We start from the raw sequence: 20,260 nt of genomic DNA, 5'->3' as shown, positions 1-20,260 counted from the left end.
CAGAAACAAAAAAAGCGCACCTTTGATTGGTCTCCGTTGTTGTAGGGGCGGGACTTAGTTTGTTGATTGCTTCTTGATTGGATGAAAGTACACGTCTATTACTGCCCAGTAACAGCTGATTGGCAATAACAGGAACAATACATGGGGATGTTTTTATCTGTAATCTTCCAAATACAGCGTAGATTTCTAGATTGTTCTGCTTTTTTTAAAATTTGTTGAATAAAAGAAACCCAGATTTTATAATGACAAAGGTGGATGAACATAGGAATGACAATGAATGCGCAAGAAAGGAATGAATGAATGGACTGCGATGGGGGATGGGGATTGTTAGCAAATAACCAGAAACGCACAAGTACGTGTATAAAAATGCTCTTTATTAACATTGAAAGTGAAACATACAGTAATTTCAGCCAGTACTACAGGTATACCTTCAAAAATGACCAGTGGGTGACTATTTGCACAAAAGAGAGGAATTCATTTAGAAGAGTTAAAATGTTAAACTGCAGTAAACCACAGAAGACGTCGAGTGTTTATTTTAAAAGACAGGAGGAGAAGAGAAGACGACCCACTTTAGATTCTTCAGATGAGATCAGAATGTGTTTCCAAACTGTAAAAGTTGTTGGCTGAGGTAGACAGCAATAATGGGTGCCTTAATCATAACCACCGACACATAAATAGCACAAATCAAATTTTACCTTAAAGCACAGGAGAAGCAGTTGTCTCACGGCATTGCCTTTAAGGACTACAGTCTATAGGGCAATTCATCAAATCAAAAGTAGGCCTATACAGTAAATATTTAGTTTTAAAATGTACAGCAATGTGTGATGTGTTCTTATAAAACTGTCAGCTATCTGTCTGAAGTTTGCTTTGTCTTTGTCAGTTTTTTTTTATTTTTATTTTTTGCAAAAGCTCCATTGTGGGCTAGCAGCCCAGGAACTGTGTTCAGCAACTGCAGGTTTACGAAAATCTGTTCGAGGGACTTAATGCTGATTTAACGACGGACAGAAATGTGTACAAATGTTTTAGCCTTTTTTTTTTTTTCCTTTGACAACAAAACAATTATCCAGTGGTTGATTAGCTTTGGCCTATAATCTGAACAAACAGATGGTTAGAAATTCATAAATTATGTTATACTGTAGGCATAAATATAACACCGCAGAAGAAAACAAACAAGTAATGCCGGTGACACGGACACCTAAAATGTATACACACGTTTGTAAGGTAAGAGCTGTGAGAAATCTAATTCAGACAAGCTTCGAGCCGCTCGGCTCTGGCGCACGTTCTTAAGAACGCTCCTCTAAAAGGATCCCTGTCTTCTAAGGAAATAAGACCTCTGTCGCAGTTACCTAACACAGAAATATCGTGGTGGATATATTCACATTTTTTGTAATAAAGGCTTTCGAAGTGATTATGGGGAGGGGGTAAAAGAACAACGTCTGTACAGGCCTAATTTTCTTTAACCCACCCAGACGTAGTCCATCTGAGGCGGCTCACGGGCTGCGTTGCTCGATTTCAGTGCTACTTCCAAACAGGGTGACCAGCTGCTCCTCGTAGTTGGCGATGTTCCTCTTCATGATGTCCATGCACGGACCCAGCAACCTCTCGAAGGCTTTAACATCCATGACTGCCAAAAGAGGGAGGTTTCAGAGGAGTTTTAGGAAAGGATAGATGGAAAGAAGAGCTGCCACAATCCTAAAGCTGCATTAACGTACCCAAGCATTTGACGCTTCCCACAGCATAAGCTGATGCAGCTCTGGGCTTGTTGGTCACGAGCGCCAACTCCCCGAAATACTGGCCCCGCGAGAGTGCCGCAATATCCACCTCCTCTTCCTCTGGGTCTTTTTTTGTCTTGCAAAGAAAAAAACGTCACACTGTCAGATTCCAGAAAGTGTTTGTTTCACTGGTGAAACTCCATCAGACCTACCCTGCTTCTTTTGATAGTGATTCTAACTTGACCGGACTCGACGATGTAGAAGCAATCTGCTAAATCACCCTAAAAAAACAAGGAATTAGCACAACAGCAGCTCGGTATGTGGGGGGAAAGACAATAACACACAATTATTTAGTCAGATTGTGAAATCCAGTTGTCACCTGAGCGATAATCTGCTGCGAATCATTGAACACCTTCGACGATATGACGTCCACCACCTTCATCCTCTCTGACAGCTGTGGATGACACCAGATTGGACTGATTAAAAGCTTCCAATCCAATTGTCAACTGCAGCTTTTTAAACTAATAAACAGGAGTACGAACCTCCAAGGACGTGAGCAGTGGTAACGTCTCGATGAACGACTCGTACATCTTCCTTTTCTTGGCATTGTTCTTCACTATGATCCTTCTGAATGTCAGACGATCCTTAAAGACACATTTGAAGCAAAGAAATATTTAGGTTGCTGATGACAACGTGGTCTCCGGCCACCCTCTTTATTGTATGTACACATCCTTTATCCATCCATACGCCACATATTGCACTGGATTCTAATGGAAGGCCCCCTGGACAGGCCATTAGACACCTCACAACACATTTACTCACATGGAGGGGGCAATTTAGAATCTCCAATAATGTGCAAGAATCAAACTGAGCCATTGTGACATCTGGCGTGATATAATTTATATTGTCCTTCCAATCCTGCAGTTAAATATTCCATGCAAATGAGTTAATACTCATCAGTATGAACGTTATAAAATTCAATCAAAGTCAATGATATTGCAGGGATTAAAGGTGAACTATCATTTGATTCCGAACATTTGTTGGACTTTATTTTTTTAATGAGATCTTCGGCCAGCAGGAGTCGCTGTTCACACCGATAACGTCAACAGCAGCACCAGCGGATACAGAAGCGCCCTGCTGATATAAAATCACTCCAGGCCCTTTCATTTTAAATAAATAACCAACTGATTGGTCTGTCCTGAACAATTAGAACCATAACCATGAACCATAGCCATAATTGTTAATCCTTCGTGCGGAGTGCATGTTTTATCGCGTCTGTTCCGTTTTTGCATAGGTTATCTTGTGTTTGATTCAATATTTTCATGCATGAGTTCTGCGCATTCTTGTGGTTTAAGGCGAGTTCCCCTTCACAAGCCTGTGAAGGATGTTCTGAACCTCACCTGCGGTTTTACCTGCTGTGCTTCTTTTACTGTGAAATTAACCAAAACGCGTGTGCGGCGTGCCTGCACCCATCTGCAGTTTGAGCAATGAAAGGACAAACCCCCTCGTAACGACAGCGGCTCCAGAGAGATGAGCAGCCCACGTTTCACAACAGCCAAGCTGCCATCCAGTGAGGCGGCGGCTGATCTTTTAAATGCACGCACACTGGGTCTGCATCACATCTCAAGCCCTCACCCGCAGATTTAACTCTGCATGCTAAAAAAGAACCCGTGTGCGTGTGCAAATGTCCCAGCTGTGCTCCCTGAACACACCGCAGGCCAATGAGCCCAAGTATGGAGGCCCAGGAAGCAGCACGCCTCTGACAAGGTTGATGTCAATGGTAAATCACCATAACTGACGTCTGTAATAACAAAAACAGCCTGGAACCAACTGCGGTGCTGAAGAGTTCAGGTTTACTTGCCAGGCACCAGAGGGCTCCGGGCGAGGTGGCGATTATGGTAGCCGCCCTGGGGGTGTTGTACATCAGCGCCAGTTCTCCGAAGCTGCCTCGGTTGTCATAGCAGCCGACCAGCTTCTCTGTGCTGTCAGTCTTCACAAAAATGCTAAAGGTCCCACTGGATGAAGAGAAAATGCGGGAAAATGATGGTGATGGTGATAATATGATGCAAATGTGCGGAAACTAAAGAGTGGAGGAAACAGCTGAAATCTAAAAATCACCTTTCGATGACATAGAAGTTGTTCCCTTCATCGTCCTGGTCGATGATGTGCTCCCCCTCGGTGCAGAACTTCTCAAACATGGCGTCCAGCACCTGCGACATCTCCTCCTGTCGGGTTGGGAAACAGGCAAATATTTGTCATTGGGATTAGAAAGGGAAGGCGACACAAAGTGTGGGGCCGCGTGAGGAGCTCTCACTGGATCCAGATTCTTGAAGAGGAGGATGTCCCGACAGGCCTCCTGCAGCCTCTGCCTCTGCTCGTCTGTTTTGGGGTACGTGACCTACGAATCCAGGAACAACACCGTCAAACGTTTGGGAGGAATCCGCTTGAATTCTCAACAAAAGAGCGTTTTTTTTTTTAAAAAAGCAATAATTACAAGCGGCTCCTTCTCCTCCTCGTCTTCGTCGGGATTGAACGCCTCAGCACACACTGCGTGAGACAGAACGCAGGTTACACAGAAGCAACTGTTGTTTTTTTTTCCTTTTTCCAAAACAGCCATCGACGGCGGCGACGTTCTCCAGATCCCAGATGAGATTCAGGAGCGTTTGGTACAATAACTCCTACACAAACACACACTTTTCTGCTTCCTTCCCGTGTGTTAACCAAACACTGTTGTCATAACACCGTCTTAGTGGGTGATTCCTGCAGAAACAGGACGTGTGACCAGTCCCATGCTCGTCGATACTGTCCGAGCTTTGGTCTTAGACGTCGATTTCTGCCTTTGGAAGAGTTTTAAATCCTCTTCTGGCACGATGGAGCTATGACACGCTGTCAAATGCGGCTCAATGTTGAACTCAATGTTATTATTAGTAGCTCCACCTGATCTCTCCACCTACGTCGGTCGGTGACTTTATTAACCGGGTCTGACACAGATTGGTTTCACAAGCCCGTGCGAATCAACGTATAATAGGCTTGAAATCCAGCGAGAGAAGACAGATGGAGAAGCAGCGGGGCCTAAATGTGACGAGCCCCAGTTCCAGCAGCAGGAAACGCTCCACACGGACGCTTAACAGGCCACTCACCTGACGCTCTCCTGCAGAATCTGTTTATTACCGGGGCTGCAGAAGAAGAAAACATCACGTTAGCTGAACCCAAGTCGTGGATCAGAGGGATCAGAGAAATATTTACAGGGGGAAACAGGCCAACTCCAAGACAACAACGCAGGCCGACAGGGGTCAGCTAGAGCCCGAGCATCACCGCCCGTGACAACTGCCACAGGGGCTGGATTTGTAACTGAATGTGGGGGGCATTTGTCCTTATGTAACAGCGCTACCCCGGCACTCATTGGGATGCTGAGATGGAGCTCTGGGTTGCTATGCTACTCTCTGCACCTGGTGGCATCGCTGCACGGGCCATTGTGTCCAATATGGCCACAGTTGGAAAAAACCAACAATCCTGCGTCGCCTCGTAGCAGAGCAGCATTTGCTGCAGCTCCGCCGTGCTGTTGATGTAGAGGGGAGGCCGAGCATGTGGAAATACCCCATTTTAATGCTCGATGGTGCAGAAGGGGGGAAACATGCACACACACACACAGGCAAGATGAAGATCGGCACGGTCATTGACCATTATTCGGTCTTCATGACCATATATGGAGAATGACAGAGCCTCCTTAGAAACAAGGTGACGAGCATCACCAAACGTGTCCTCCAAAATCCACATCAACCCTCATCCCTATTCACAGGAGGGAAAAAAAACCTACCAATGAATTCCTCGTCGTCGTCGTCGTCGTCGTCGTCGTCCTCCTCCCCGTTTTCTGAATCGATCTGCATGGCCTCGTCAATGAAATTGACCGCTTTTCCGGATCTCGGGGCCGAATTTTGGTCATTGCCGAACGGGGCCTCTTTGCTCTCGTCTTCCTTCAGCTGGGTGAAGTACTGCAGCGCGAACTCGAGCAGATCCCTGGGCTGATTCCTCAACACTTCCACGGTAAAGCTCTGTAACAGCTCCGTCAGTCCTTCAGGAATTTCTATACTCATTCCTGTTTTCAGTCTATGGATGCGGATAAAAGCGGTGTGCGGGCGAGGCTAGAAGGATCGCGGCGGGCTCAGACGGGAGGCGGGAGTTGCCAGGCAAACCTTCCGCATCGCCTCTTTTTTCCTGAATGAAAAATGGCTGTGGGTTTTCGGTCCGAGCATCTTCTGCTTCTTCTGGCTACAGGAAACCCACGCATGTGACCCGGGTAACCATGGCAACCACCTATCCAGGGATTGCGTGTGAGCGGCGGCGGCGCAGTCGGCCGCAAAAATACAAATTGCGGGGAAGAGAGAAAACGCCTGGGAAGATGTGTCAGATGGATGTTAAAAGCCAGGGACGAGACCTCCATGATCAAATAATAATACAGACTGGGGGGGGGGGGGGGGAACTGTGCAAATGATTGTGCGTGTTTTCTGCGGGCGCGCAAAATTAGAAAATGGGTCGAAATAATGGCTCCAAAGAAGAAATGTGAATCCAGATGGTATAATAATGGTCTGCCTAAATAAAGCTGCTAGGCGCTTTGTAGGGTAAATATTCTAAACTAGCTCCACAAATATAGACTAGCATCTGTTTCAATTTGATTTATAGTTATAGTATAAACGCAGGGTTAATAACTCAGCTAAAACGTAGCAAGACAATCAAGGAATTGCTGCTTGTGTTGAGTCATTTTTATAATTTCTAACCCACACTTTGGAAAACTACAGATGATAGAAACGCGTAAACTCAAACTCACATAGGAAACTAATGAATTTAAGCTGAAAATTGCAGATTCTTGAGGATAATTATGTCCGGCGGCTGTTAGCAGAGACCCTGACAGTTCTGCAGCTGCTGCTGGCCTTCATCCTGGATCATGTGCTGGAGTTTGATGCCACAGAGAAATGAAAGAGCGATTCTAGCACCAGGTGATGACTTCAGGGGGAACAAAAGAGAACAGCTATTAGTTGCCATGTCTGAATGGCTTCTCTGATTCCTCTGAGACCTCCTCCCCCTGCTGTGGCCCACATCTGTCACGTAGCATTAAGTAGACAACCTTTTTCCTCACTGGGGCGGACGATGGCAGCACACGTGCCCGTGAACGGACCTGTAATGTTGTCATGATGTTGCAGTCTCACCTCTCAAGGCACGAGGTGACCACCAGTGGATATTTGCAGAACCAACCCCATCGGTCCCGCTTTAAGACTGCTCACTAAACACGTCTCAACACTGAGAAAGTGTCCCGTGTTTGTAACATTACCACTAAAATCCAATAATTTGTGCTAAACAATTGTCATGCACGTTTATAGCCAACAAGGCCCGTCGGTGGTCACTATGTGGCGGACACCGCCCTCTAGCGGCCGCGCGGTTAAATGGCACGAAACGATTCTCAGTTCTCTTAAATCGATCTCAGTTCTTTTAAATCGGTCTGGAATTTATGAGCAATAATCACACGAGGAAGAGGAGGAATCACAAGTTAGACTTTTAGGTTCAACTTCTGGCATTTTTGAATCCCTTCCGATCATTTGGTCTGGAATCGTGCACAAAACTACCAATAATTTTTAGTTTGACAACCAAATATTCATTTCGCATCAATAATCAATGACCAGCTCTTTCAGACAACAACTCAGACTTTGTTTTCCAGGAAACATTTATTCGATCAAGAGACAGGATCTTTCCATAAACAGGGCAGTTAAATATTAACAAATTTACAGCTGTGAGGAATGTAATAAAAAAAACAAAAAAAAAAAACAACAACGCTGGCCTTAAAAAACCCCATCCCAGGGACCCCCCCACTCACAACAGAACCACAGTGGAGCTGGAACTCTCAGACCCATGTCCAGGTCCTTGGTTTACAATCTCTTCTGTTTAGTGCTTCACAGTTCATCTTTGTCTGTTTTTATCTGTAAAAAAATAAATTATGAAGCAGCAGAATAAAACACACACACACACTTGAAATCTTGTCGGTGTTTTACCATTTCTTCATCTTCCTCATCAACAGCTTCATCCTTTTCCTCAGAGTCATCCTCCTTATCTTCAGAGTCCTCCTCAGCTGGTTCCTCCTCTGGTTCTTCTTCCACCTGGAGCATAAACACACCGGTTTAGAGGGCAGCTGATCCTCAGGATGGAGCCGGTGCCGACCCGACGCTCCCGTCAGCTGCTGCGGCGTTACCTGCTCGTCCACAGCTACGTTCATGCTGAGGCGCAGCATGCGCTCGATCCGGTCCCCGTAGGCCTTGGTGTCGGCCAGCTGGTAGCCCGACCTCAGCGTCGCCGTCTCAAACAGGACCATGGCCAGATCTTCTGCCGTCTGGTCCTCTGCATCCTCCTGGAGAACGAGACATTTGCAGTCAGGATGCAAATTAAAGAGCACGGGTCACTTTCCGAAGGGGGGGGGATCGGGCTTACGTTGACTTTGGCGAGCATCTGCTTGATGAGGGGGTGTTTGGGGTTGATTTCTAACGTTTTCTTCTGGCTGGCGTAGTAACTGCAGGGGCAACAGTCGCCATGTCAGCTCAGCTCGGACTGTTCTGCGCATGTTTTGAGGAGAAGCTCCAGGGTGGCTACTCACTTGGTAGAGATGTCTCTTCCCGTCTGGTAAGCCTGTGCCTTCATGATCCTCTCCATGTTTCCTGACCAGCCGTACTGGCTGGCGACCAGGGCGCAGGGCGAGTTGGTCAGCCTCTGAGACAAGATGGCCTTCTCGATCTGAAACGCAGCGCCGCGTTAGAACAGATGGACCCACGAGGCTCCCAGTGAGACCAACAGCGGTGACATCTCCTGACCTTGTCCTTCAGGGCTTTGTCCTTCAGCCAGGTGGTGAGAGGCTCAAAGTCCTTCTCCAGGGTCTCCCTCTTCTCCTTGGCCTTTTCGCTCTCGTCGAATTTGACGCCCTCCTTGGCGACATTCTGGAAGCGTTTTCCGTCGAACTCGGGCAGGGCCTGGATGCAGTACTCGTCCACAGGCTCCGTCAGGTAGATCACCTCGTAGCCCTTCTTCAGCAGCCTCTCTACGAAGGGAGAAGACTCGGCCTGCAGACAAAAACAGGACGGTCGGTCACATTTCTAGAACCAAAACCTCCTTTTGATGTTCATCCCGGTAAAATGAGTCCGACCTCCTTCCTGCTGGTGCCGGCCATGAAGTAGATCTTGTCCTGCTTCTCCTTCATGCGCTCCACATACTCCTCCAGGCTGGCCTGGACGGTGTCGCTGTGGGAGGTCTGGAAACGCAGCAGCTTGGCCAGACGGGTTCTGTTGGAGTGGTCCTCGATGACGCCCAGCTTGATGTTGGTTCCAAACTCCTTCCAGAACTTTTCGTTGTACTGCTCTGTCGAGATCTTCTTGATCATGTCCAAAGTCTTTCGCACCAGCTTCTTGCGGATAACCTGGGAAGAGACGCATGGTTTTTGAAGCCGTCCTGAAGAGCCGGCAGCAGTCCCACCATAACAAGCAGAACTGACCTTCAGCAGCTTGTGCTGCTGCAGAGTTTCTCTGGAGACGTTCAGAGGAAGATCGTCAGAATCGACCTGCAAACACCAAACTTCCGTTATTGTAAATGTCAGAACTGAGGCGATGGCAGGTGCGGAGAACAACACTCACCACTCCTTTGACAAAGTTCAGGTATTTGGGCATCATGTCATTGAAGTCGTCAGTGATGAAGACTCTCCTCACGAACAGCTGAGACACAAACGGACGGTAAATTAGAAAACGGGACGTGGACGCGCGGAGCGTCAGATGCTAGCGTGGGCGTACCTTGATGTAATCGTTCTTCTTGGAGCCGTATTCGTCAAACAGGCCGCGGGGCGCTGAGGTGGGCACAAACAGGATGGACTTGAAGGTGACCTCTCCCTCGGCTGTGAAGTGGATGTGGGCCAGCGGATCGTCGCTGTCCTGTTGAAAGCAAATATTTGGATCACCCTTTGGCTGCGTGTTAAAACACAGGGTTGAATCGGTACCGCCAAGGTTCTGACCTTAGAGAAGGTCTTGTAGAAAGCCTTGTACTCATCTTCCTCCACCTCCTTTGCTGGTCGCTGCCAGATGGGTTTGATGTCGTTCATCAGTTCCCAGTCCCAGACGGTCTTCTCAACCTGAAACAGTCAGGAAGCTAAGAACCCGCCTGGCTCTCTGAACCTTCTGCCTTCTTCAGTGATATTTCTGAGGTTTAACTGACGCCTCCAGCATTTCCCTGCAACTAATTTCAGAACAGCAACAGCGAGTCCTACCTTCTTCGTCTTTGGCTTTTCTTTGTCCTCCTCTTCCTCCTCCACCTCAGCCTCATCTTCGGCCTCTTTCTCTGGTTCCTCTGTGGCCTCAGAATCATCTTCAATTGGCTCTTCAACAGTCTCAGTCTGAGAGGGGATTAAAAAGGCAGTAATAAGATTCGACACCCACCAAAATCTGCTTCCTGCAAGGATTATTCAAAGTCAATTACACATCAAGGCGTCTCCAATAATTACCTTGCTGGCCCAGACATAAATAGGGAAGTTGATGAACTGGGAGTATTTCCTGACCAGGTTCTTGATGGTCTCCAGCTCCAGATAGTCTGTGGCCTCCTCCTTCATGACCAGTCTGAGTTCAGACACATAACCAGGATTTAATCTCTGAAATCTGAGTTGGATGTGCAGAAGAACACAAGCATCAACAGTATCAGGAGACTCACGTGATTGTGGTTCCTCTGCCCAGCGTGTCCCCGCGGGGGTCCTCGATGACGGAGAACTGGTTAGAGTCCGACTCCCAGATGTGCTGAGTGCCGTTGTTGTGTTTGGACGTCACGATGACTTTGTCGGCGACGAGGAAGGCGGAGTAGAAGCCCACACCGAACTGGCCAATCAGCTCCGAGGTGGACTGACCCTCCGTCTGCATCTCCGTCATCTTATTGAGGAACTCGCTGGTGCCAGACTTGGCAATGGTGCCCAGGTTCTTCACCAGCTCCTCTTTGGTCATTCCAATGCCAGTATCAGTGATGTGCAGCATGTTCTTCTCCTTGTCAGACTGGAAATGCAATGAAAGGTTAACAAAGAGAACCAGATCAGTGATGAAACCATCTCCATTGTGTGCTCCTGCATACTTTTATTTTGATAGTCAGCTCTTCGTTGGAAGCCATGGCGTCCTCATCAGTCAGAGACATCAAACGGATCTTGTCAAGAGCGTCGGAGGCATTGGAAATCAGCTCCCTGAGGAAGATCTGAGGGAAAAAAAAGGCAATAATTAATGACTTTAGCTCATTTAATGCATTATGATGCAACAAGACTATGCTTTTTCCTATGCAATGGTTCTTTAGGTCATGTCACCATGAACCATTATTTTGTCCAGGTCACGCTGCAATGTTGACCAACCGCTCCGTGACCCTGAGATTTCTCATGTTCGAGGCCAGAACTCTTCTGGATAAAATGGAAGCTGAAATGCGTTAGCCGCTTACCTCCTTGTTCTTGTAAAGAGAGTTGATGATCAGCTTCATCATACGGTTGACTTCAGCCTGAAAGGCGTGTTTTTCAGACTTCTCTCGGAGTTCCTTTATTTGGGCAGCGTTCAGTCCATCCAGCTGGACGGCCTCCTCCTCCCTGGCGGAACAGATGAACACAGGTGAGACTCATGTGCCTCAAACGTGTAAAAGAGATTAGTGGCCAAGTTCAAGAGGAGGTATAGAACTTAAACTAAGTTTCACATGATCAGCAGTAGACTACACCTGGGGTGTTGCTCTGTGTCATGTGGACCTTGTAATTAAAGGTCCGGTCGAGCTTTCCTGACTTCAACAACCACCGTGCACGGTAGCAGAGAGCTGGGACCCACCTCTGCACCACCTCATCATCTGTTCTGGAGCCATCTCTGCTTTTCCCCAGGTCGTCTTCTACGGTGCCATCGACATCAACTCCTTCATCATCATCATCGTCAGCTTTTACAGCAGCTATAAAAAAGGAAAATAGTCATTCACAATTCTTAAGGAACGAGATCTTGACGCCAGGAGCATAAATGGAAATTTAGGAATGCCAATTAGATGAAATGTGTGGGGTTTTTTTTAAATACATAATCCCAGTAAATCAGAAATAAGCTTTGGTTAACAGCTGATATGGTAGATTTGCAGCAATAACGGTTAGCTAGCATCAAATGGGCTTCATTCATACAGCATTTCCGCAAGAAACTTCTGGAAAGACTATTATAGGACATCTTTACGAAACAAACTGCGATTAACCCAAAACATGGAAATGAGCTAAACGTACAGTTAAATTGACCAGATAAGTAAAAGTTGTAGCTACGAATGCTTGAGGAAAGGACAAGTTGACGTTAGCTTCCTTGCAAATACTAGCCAAAATGCTCAAGTTGAAGACAATTAAAACGGGATTTTCCAACTACTCACCGAAGGCAAACAAGGCGACCAAAAGGCCTATGACCCAAACACGTTTCATTTTGGGAAATCGAGTGAACGATGTCTAAGTGGAGCCCTTAAGACAAAAGCCGGGACAGCCGCGCAGGCAGCACTGCCTTAACAAGAGAGACTGACAAGCCACCGCTCCCACCAAAAGAGCCCACTCCACGAGACCCGTGACAACCGACCAATGGCTGCGCACCACGCACACAATCCAACCAATCACAGCAGAGCACCGCGCGGGTGTCGTCCAATCAGAGGCCTCAACATACCTCCAAACCCGAAAATCGTGTCTAGCCATCATTGGCCAGGAATAAATAATCAGCATATCGCTGCCGATCTTTCTCAGTCAACATTTAAACCGATATTTGATTGTTCTGATGCAACAGGGTCGGTGACACGCTGACGCTTCCTGGCGGCGGAGACGTGATTTTTAATATTTGCGTTACGTTAAAGTGCGCATAATAAACGTGGACATGGAGGATATAACGTTTAAAACACTTCAATGACCTTAGACGCAAATGTGCGTGAACTCCTCCGAATGATCTGTTGTTTCTTTAAACAATGAAAGAATGAATGATGGGATCTGCTGTTCCGGTCCCTGTCCAGGAGAGGGCGCTGTTGCGACGATTTCGTTTAACTTTGCAGAATGTTGGCGATTTACTCTGTAAATCTGGACGTTTTTTCAAATCTTGGCAACTTTTACTGCCAAAGGCGACTGCAAATATAGCGAGTTTTCCCGGTGTTGGAGACTGACGTGAAAGCACGCAGCGTTCTGCTGTTTGTGTCCACAGCGAGCAGCGGGTGCTGCCGTGAGATCATCCCCTGAATTAAAGCGCTCACAAGCGGTCAGGCTCCTAATCTCCAGCCGCCCACCACCGTCCCAGACGGAGTCAGAGATGGGAGACGCGCTCCGCACCACGCATGCGCGACACCTCTTCTCCAACCCTGTTTTGCAAAGCGGGTGACACGAAAGATTAAAGATGTTTTGAATTTGACATTTCAAAGTATTACAACGACGTTCCATTGTGTTGCAGCTGCCCTCCATACCCATTACACCTTTGGTATATACTGTATTAACTTCAACCTCTCAGTCAGCAACTATAGAGAGAAATACAAGGTGAGGTATAGAAAATAAGATGCATTAAACTAGCAATCCACCCCTCATTGCACTCTTTGCAAACGTATGAATTTAAAGTTTTGGTTAATTCTTTTTTTTTTTTTTACTCTTTATTATATATGAAACATTGTAAGCCCTAGTTAAGCATTTGTCCACAATTTTGAAAAATAACTTTCGACAAATAAATGATAAAAATAAATGCGACGAGTCGAGTTAATATGTTTGAATTTTTCCCCTAGACAATATTTGAAGATGCTAATTTGTTAGCATCTACACAGGTGTATATAAACTCCGTGGCCAGCAGGGGGCGAATGACCACACGCGCCTGCATCTGATTGGCTAATCGGATGGGACGTGGGTCCATGCGGAAGTGACGTCACTGTCCGTCCGCAGGGCCAGCCCGTGTTTACCGGAGCTGCCCGTTAGCTGCATGCTGTCATCAGGAAGTTCAGGGCGACCTACACGGACCGACATCCGCAGAACCGAGTCATGGCGCCCTTGTGTCCGCGCCTGTCGTGGCTGCTGAAGCACACCGACTGTTTACACGCCAACATTTTCCGGTGCACCTCGCACGGTTTCTACCGGCGGCCGCACCTGTGGAAACGGAACCTTGGTGCTGTCGGGCCACGGCAGCCACAACATCCCCCGGCCCGGAGCTTCGCGGCATCTGCTCATGGCAGCTCCTCAGACGGCCACGACGTGACGGAGAAGCTCTGGTCTGTTTACCATAAGACCAAAAATCAGACTGAAGGTATTTAAAACAGGCGAGACGTTATTGTTGACCATAAAATCTCAGCTCCTCCATGTCTGTCCTTGGACTGTTTCATCCATGGACCCCACAGATTGTTATACAGAGGTTTTTATATTAATAAACCACATATCATGCATCAATAACAGGAAAGGAAAATCAATGGGATGGTTTAAAGCTTAGATTTTGATTTAATTACATAGTCGTTCAGTTACTTATTGTTAATACATTAATATTTAGAGGTTAAAAGCTCCAAATTGTCTGATTTGTGCAATTATCTGTTTATTAAAATTAAAATACTTTACCTGGAATAACAAACTGGTCATTATGACCAATGAGTTTAATATCGGTCAACAAAGGAATCATTTTAGAGCAGGTGCTGAGCACTGCTAATAAACCAAAATCTGCTGATAAATTTTGCTGATAAAATATTAAAATGTGCATATGAAAGATTTTGTGCCCGTGACAGAATTGCCTCCTCTCTTAGCTATGACCCCGGTCATGTCCAACAACTCGGTCAACCCCGACACCATCTTTGCCAACAACCAGATGAGCCTGCAGGACATCGAGATCTACGGCTTCGACTATGACTACACCCTGGCCTTCTACTCCAGTCAGCTGCACACCCTCATCTTCAACATAGCGCGAGACATCCTCGTCTCCAAGCAGAGAGTAGGTTAAAAAGAGACAGTTCACTGTAGCTCAGTTATCATGGATCACCATGGAAACGGAGGCTCTGTGGATCTCACGTGTTAATGATGGGTGGAATTTGTGTAAATGTTTTAAATCATCCCAAACTGTACGGTCAGAGCCCTGTTAGTGCCCCCTAGGAACCCCAATATCTGTTCTCCTGCGTCCTAATGCTGCTGTGTTAGCGTGTGTAAACATGCTTTGGCATTTGTGTGTAAGTTGAAGACCATAAAAGCACCCTGACACGATCAGCTGCTCAGTTGTGTCAGGATTGAGAAGTCCTGCTGTCCTGTTTCGTTGTCATAGAGACCACTAAATTCCCATGTTCTGTTGTTTTTCCTGCCTTCAGTACCCCGAGGCTCTGCGAAAGTATGAATATATTCCTAATTTTGCCGTTAGAGGACTTCACTATGACGTCCAGAAGGTAAGAAGGCCCATACTCGCCTAATTTAAAGGTTGTTTTTGCCAATTTTATGCATCAGCTGTAGCTTTAGCCTAGCATGTGGATTATTGTGGTATGAATTGGGATTTGTGACAGGCTCTGCTGATGAAGATAGATGCTTTTCACTACATCCAGCTGGGAACTGTCTACAGGTCACACTGTTAATGATACACATTAAACTATAGTAGATATCATCGTTATCTTTATTTATCTGCAGAAGGTTAAAGGTTATCCTGTCCCCATCCACAGGGGCCTTAATCCAGTTCCCGATGAGGAAGTGATCGCCATGTATGAAGGTTCACACGTGCCTTTAGAGATCATGAGCGACTTTTACGGCAAGGTGTTGTTCACGTCCTCCTGCACGTACGACACCAGACAGCGGAATATGACGTAGCTTCTCTGTGCTGCAGAGCTCCCACGGTCACACCATGAAGCAGTTCATGGACATTTTCTCCCTGCCTGAGATGACCCTTCTGTCCTGCGTGAACGACTTCTTCATGAAGCACAACATCGACTATGAGCCGGTGCACCTCTACAAAGACGTGAAGGTGAAGCGTGCGGAACGACAAAGACTCGATCCGCCTGCAAATACACGTTTTTCTAAGTGTGCTGAGCGATTCTCCAGACGCGCACCCTCGTAATTTTAGCTCTGAGTCTAATTTTAGCTGGACGGGACATCTGCTCTCTGGTGTCTGCTTCCTCAGAGGGAGGAGGAGGAGGAGGAGGAGGACTCAGCGCTGCGTTCTCTCTTTGACTTCAGCTTTTCTCTTCACTCTGACACCTTGTTATTTTGATAGATTGCTGTCATTAAAAGTCCTTGCACGCACTCTCCGCTCACACAACTTTTCAAGGACACCCCCCCCCCCCTTTAGTTTTTCATCTCCCTTTGAAGCCTAATTTATTTCAAAACTTCACACCGCTGCTTTCCTGGGGTTTTGTGTCCCCCCACAATCCATATTATAAAGCACCTTTAAGTATGCCCTTTGAGGCTCCACTTCTAAGGGAGCCTGTGCTCACCCCCTCCCCTGATTGGTTGCGCTGCTGAAAATATTGAAAACTTTGTCGATACCGAGCAACTGAACTCTGGGTTTGTGCCTTTCATTAGTATTCAAAGATGTGCCTCTTTGTGCAACCGAGTCAGGCATTTATACACAGAGCAAAGAGTTAGTACTGCTGCCGAATGCTAACACACTTCCTGCTGAAACTTTCCTCTTTTTGTTTCTTCCCAGGAAGCCATCAGAGACGTTCACGTCAAGGGCATCATGTACCGAGCTGTGGAGGCAGATATCGGTAGCTCTGCCCACTTTTATCTCCCTCTGATTTAGCTAATACAGAAGCGATTAGCAGACCACGGCTGATGTGCAGACAATTCTGCGGGGTGCCTTTGTCTTCTTCACTCTTTCTCTTTCGCTTCTCTTTTCCCCCCACAGGAAAGTATATCTGCTACGGTGAGCAGAGCCACGCCGTGCTGAAGAAGCTGTCAGAGCATGGAAAGAAGATGTTCCTCATCACCAACAGCCCGTTGGACTTTGTGTGAGTTTGAGCAGACACAGCACGTGGCTGCTCTTGTCACCCATTAAAGGCATCACGGATGTGGCTGCTTATTTTCAATTAGTGCTGCTGTGTGGTGCAATAATGTATTTAAGATTCATGCCAGGTTTAATTTGTCTGTACCTTTAACCACTCAATCACCCAAGTGCCAAACACTTATCTGCTGACTCTGTGATCTTTTATCCCTTACAGTGACAGAGGGATGACCTACATTGTGGGGAAGGACTGGAGGGAGCTGTTTGACGTTGTAATTGTTCAGGCTGATAAACCTGGATTCTTCAATGACAGGAGGAAGTGAGTTTGTGTCGTGTAGTGCAGCTCTTATGCCGCTAGGGGTCGCACTAACTACAGTTAATAGTGTTACTGGAAGTGACGTGAGCTTCAAGCAGCTTATTTTAAGATTTAATTTTTTTTCTATTGTACCTTTGGAACTGCACCAGTTTGCATTTGTTTCAGGAAACTGTCAATATTGTAATAATTTACTGAATGTGTATGTCTTCAACAGGCCTTTCAGGAGAGTGACAGACAAAGGCGCTTTGCTTTGGGATAGGATTCACAGGTTGGAAAAGGGAAAGATTTACCAACAGGTAGCAGGAGTCGATAAAGACACTTCATCAGAGGGCTGAAATCGTACACGGTTGTTTAACTTTTATTGTGCGTATTTGTTCACTGTAGGGAAACCTTTATGAGTTCCTGAGACTCACCGGCTGGAGAGGATCCAAAGTGCTTTACTTTGGCGATCACATCTACAGCGACTTGGCAGTAAGCACCTTCTGTCATGATATAAATGCACAAACAACTGTTGTATAAAGGAGTATCAGATGGGTAATGAGGAATGCTTTATTTCAACAACTATTTTAACTCAACTCTGTATATTATTGCGGTATATAAGCACTAAGTGAGTTATTGTGTGGATACAATAGCACTGGGCCAGAGTCACAGCTCTACATTTATTAGTGTCTGTGTCCCCTGACTGTGATGGAGGCGTCATGAGCCGAAGCAGAGATGTTTCAGGAGAGTGAAGATGTCTTAATCAGAAGTCTTTATGATCGCGCGACGCCTCAAGAGTAATCAAAGATGAGCTGAATGTCATCCAGTCTGCCCAGTGGAGCCTGGTCACGTGGACCCAGCATCCAAGACCTTAAATGGTCTCGTCTAAGTAGAAGCACGTTCAAAGATCCACCATTGGATGCTCTGAGATATTCCCACCCACCAACAAACCCCTTACACCTCCTTCACGTCGCCAGCATGATAAAATAGATTCATCACAGAAAAGAAAAAAAGAATCTCTGCAGATTTTCCACGTTTGATTCACACCGTAGAGATTCATCCTTGACATGTGTATCCTGTCACGCTGCATCTGGGAAGCATTCACTGACTCGCCTTAAATATGGGAAGATTTCCTCACACCACCCACAGCTCCGGTCTCCTATCCTATTATACCTGTAGCCTAGCAACATGCAACAGCTGCCCTTCACCCACAGCGAATAAAAGGTGCTTTTAATTAGGGTGCATGTGAGGACAAAGATCCAACAGCCCAAGGAGACCGACTCTCACCATGTCCTGATTATTTCTGGTGATGGGACGTTGCACGATGGCGTCGGCCACTGATGACATCATCGCTGTAAGACAACAGACCGGAGAGCATCTCTGAATAGCCGAGAGGCTGGAGTGGAGGGAGCCATGTTTTGTTTGAGTTTTACTGGCCGTTTTATTGCAGAATCGAGATGAGGAAAATGTATAAATGTCCTCACTGTCCTGGAACCATTTTGGACCAACTACACGGTTAATGTTGGAGGTTTTTGGGCTGTGTGTAAGCATTGGCACACCTTTTTTTGTGCGTTTCATGTGTTTTTGGGGGGGGGGTTATAACAATATTCCGGCTGCAGATTCATTTTTGGTTGTATTGCAGTACATTTGGAATAAAGATTGGTTCTGGTCTTTGTCCTGCAGGATCTGACTCTGAAGCATGGCTGGAGGACAGGTGCCATCATCCCTGAGCTGAGGAAGGAGATAAAGATCATGAACACAGAGCAGTACATCCACATGGTGGCCTGGTCCCAGGGACTGACTGGGCTTATCGAGCAGATGCAGGTTAGAGGGGAAGAGGTTTAGAGGTTTTTTTTTTGCCTCCGTTCTGAACAGTTTGGTTCTCAACCGATCGGAACTTTCACACCAACAGGTTCACCGTGATCCCGAATCTCAAGCTGTCGTCAAGGAGTGGACCAGAGAGAGGGAAACCATGAGGTAATGGAGAGGGCTGCTTAGACAATCTGTTCTGGTTGTTTAGCAGAACCAGTATTGATGTATCAGTGTGTCCTCCTGGCAGGACGGAGACCAAGGATGTCTTCAACAGGCAGTTCGGGAGTCTTTTCAGGACCCACCACAACCCCACTTACTTCTCCCGTCGCCTTTCGCGCTTTGCTGACATCTACATGGCCTCCATCAGCTGCATGCTCAACTACGACCTCCAGCACACCTTCTTCCCTCGCCGGACCCCCCTGCAGCACGAGTCCCCCTTCACAGACCACAGTCCTGCCGGCACCGGTGCTGACCCGCAGCTCCATGTGACCAATAATGTGAAGAAGGAAGACTAGAAGTGTCATTTTCCAACGCATTTCAGAATGTGCACAGCTGAAAACAATCATGTAAACTGTTGATTTTTATTAAGCTAATTGGTCAAATTGCTTTATCTCAAAAAGAGCAAATGTTAACCTGTAATGTATTTTATAAACTCGTAACTTTTCCTTTAAAGCAATGTATTTTCATCGGGGAGATGTGGATCTCTCAATGTAATGTTCATTTTAATGTTTGCGTGTACGGGAGCGCGCGTGTGTTTTAAGAATGGATGGCGTGAAATGAGGAAGTGTTGTGCAGTTACCAAGTCGTTCGATAGGGGGCACTCACACCACGCGTTCTGCAGCTGTATGGACTGTGTGTGAGAGAGAGTGTGTGTTCATCTTATCTGTAAAAACGGCACAAAAGGATGTCAATGATGCGGTAACACTCGCATGTATCGTTTGCATTGCAGACTTTGTTGCCTTAATTGTTCTATTTGCGTTTAATTAAGATTTCAAATGCTGCCAAAAACCCTGATAGTTGTTTTAATGTTGGAATGTACATTGTGCTATAGGCCTAAATGAAGTGTTTACGTTTAAAGAACTTTGTATATTTTTCCAAAGGGTGCACACTATGTCTCATTATTGCAGAGAGGAACGAGGGGAAGGGATCATTTCTATATTTAGCGCGGGTGTTGCTATTTGATCTGCGAAAGCAGCAGAGCGTTTGACGTTTTTATTCTCTGGAAATGATTTCACACATTCTGGAATGAGAACTGTGAGAAGAACACATTGGATACTTAAGCTTGAATCCCCGTGATTGTGTGTGGGGGGAGAAAGGCACCTCATAAACACCAGTGCGCTTCTTTGTGCTAAAACCTGTGAATGTTTGATGTATTTCCGTTCACTATTTATTAAAAAAGGAACTGGTTGTTTGGATGCTGCTAAGAGTTTGCCTGATTGCATAAATGTGGGTCGAATTTCAATGGAAAATAAAAAAAATAAACAACC

The 20,260-nt window shown here is 46.4% G+C and overlaps 3 protein-coding genes across 3 annotated transcripts; 1 reads left to right on the top strand and 2 right to left on the bottom strand.

The window, feature by feature from the left end:
- Positions 1–880: 880 nt before the first annotated feature.
- prkar2b (protein kinase cAMP-dependent type II regulatory subunit beta) lies at positions 881–5,995 on the bottom strand. The gene is made up of 11 exons (XM_003967661.2): positions 5,530–5,995; positions 4,853–4,888; positions 4,207–4,259; positions 4,027–4,110; positions 3,831–3,937; positions 3,574–3,727; positions 2,255–2,356; positions 2,092–2,166; positions 1,925–1,993; positions 1,713–1,848; positions 881–1,624 (listed from the first exon to the last, which is right to left on the bottom strand). The coding sequence occupies exons 1-11, from the start codon at positions 5,804–5,806 to the stop codon at positions 1,491–1,493; spliced, it is 1,227 nt and encodes a 408-aa protein (XP_003967710.1). The 5' UTR covers positions 5,807–5,995; the 3' UTR covers positions 881–1,490.
- A 1,415-nt stretch (positions 5,996–7,410) lies between these two features.
- On the bottom strand, positions 7,411–12,261 carry hsp90b1 (heat shock protein 90, beta (grp94), member 1). Its single transcript, XM_003967516.3, has 18 exons — positions 12,132–12,261; positions 11,567–11,681; positions 11,196–11,337; positions 10,845–10,961; positions 10,437–10,768; positions 10,234–10,345; positions 10,000–10,125; positions 9,748–9,864; positions 9,530–9,667; positions 9,377–9,454; positions 9,238–9,303; positions 8,893–9,162; positions 8,564–8,809; positions 8,350–8,486; positions 8,187–8,265; positions 7,951–8,106; positions 7,754–7,858; positions 7,411–7,681 (listed from the first exon to the last, which is right to left on the bottom strand). Exons 1-18 carry the CDS (start codon positions 12,178–12,180, stop codon positions 7,655–7,657), a joined length of 2,412 nt encoding a protein of 803 aa, XP_003967565.1. The 5' UTR covers positions 12,181–12,261; the 3' UTR covers positions 7,411–7,654.
- Positions 12,262–13,624: 1,363 nt separating this feature from the next.
- Positions 13,625–20,197, top strand: nt5dc3 (5'-nucleotidase domain containing 3). Its single transcript, XM_003967660.3, has 14 exons — positions 13,625–14,011; positions 14,496–14,680; positions 15,048–15,122; positions 15,237–15,292; positions 15,390–15,480; positions 15,551–15,688; positions 16,370–16,430; positions 16,571–16,673; positions 16,884–16,985; positions 17,197–17,278; positions 17,367–17,453; positions 18,645–18,785; positions 18,874–18,938; positions 19,021–20,197. Exons 1-14 carry the CDS (start codon positions 13,750–13,752, stop codon positions 19,286–19,288), a joined length of 1,716 nt encoding a protein of 571 aa, XP_003967709.2. The 5' UTR covers positions 13,625–13,749; the 3' UTR covers positions 19,289–20,197.
- The last annotated feature ends 63 nt before the right edge of the window (positions 20,198–20,260 follow it).

This window comes from Takifugu rubripes, chromosome 9 (genome assembly GCF_901000725.2).
Source record: "Takifugu rubripes chromosome 9, fTakRub1.2, whole genome shotgun sequence".
In the NCBI taxonomy this organism is placed as follows: domain Eukaryota; kingdom Metazoa; phylum Chordata; class Actinopteri; order Tetraodontiformes; family Tetraodontidae; genus Takifugu; species Takifugu rubripes.
This window is presented reverse-complemented; position numbering and strand designations above follow the sequence as displayed.

Excerpts from the sequence above, each read along its gene's own strand:
- hsp90b1 (XM_003967516.3), bottom strand. The coding sequence starts at position 12,180 with ATGAAACGTGTTTGGGTCATAGGCCTTTTGGTCGCCTTGTTTGCCTTC. Across the intron at positions 11,338-11,566 it reads GATGATGAGGTGGTGCAGAG|GGAGGAGGAGGCCGTCCAGC; the intron begins GTGGGTCCCAGC and ends CTGTTCCGCCAG. Across the intron at positions 9,865-9,999 it reads AAAAGCCAAAGACGAAGAAG|GTTGAGAAGACCGTCTGGGA; the intron begins GTAGGACTCGCT and ends TGACTGTTTCAG.
- prkar2b (XM_003967661.2), bottom strand. The coding sequence starts at position 5,806 with ATGAGTATAGAAATTCCTGAAGGACTGACGGAGCTGTTACAGAGCTTT. Across the intron at positions 4,111-4,206 it reads AGGAGGAGAAGGAGCCGCTT|GTCACGTACCCCAAAACAGA; the intron begins GTAATTATTGCT and ends CTGGATTCGTAG. Across the intron at positions 1,994-2,091 it reads CGCAGCAGATTATCGCTCAG|GGTGATTTAGCAGATTGCTT; the intron begins GTGACAACTGGA and ends TTGTTTTTTTAG.
- nt5dc3 (XM_003967660.3), top strand. The coding sequence starts at position 13,750 with ATGGCGCCCTTGTGTCCGCGCCTGTCGTGGCTGCTGAAGCACACCGAC. Across the intron at positions 17,454-18,644 it reads ACATCTACAGCGACTTGGCA|GATCTGACTCTGAAGCATGG; the intron begins GTAAGCACCTTC and ends TTTGTCCTGCAG. Across the intron at positions 18,939-19,020 it reads AGAGAGAGGGAAACCATGAG|GACGGAGACCAAGGATGTCT; the intron begins GTAATGGAGAGG and ends TCCTCCTGGCAG.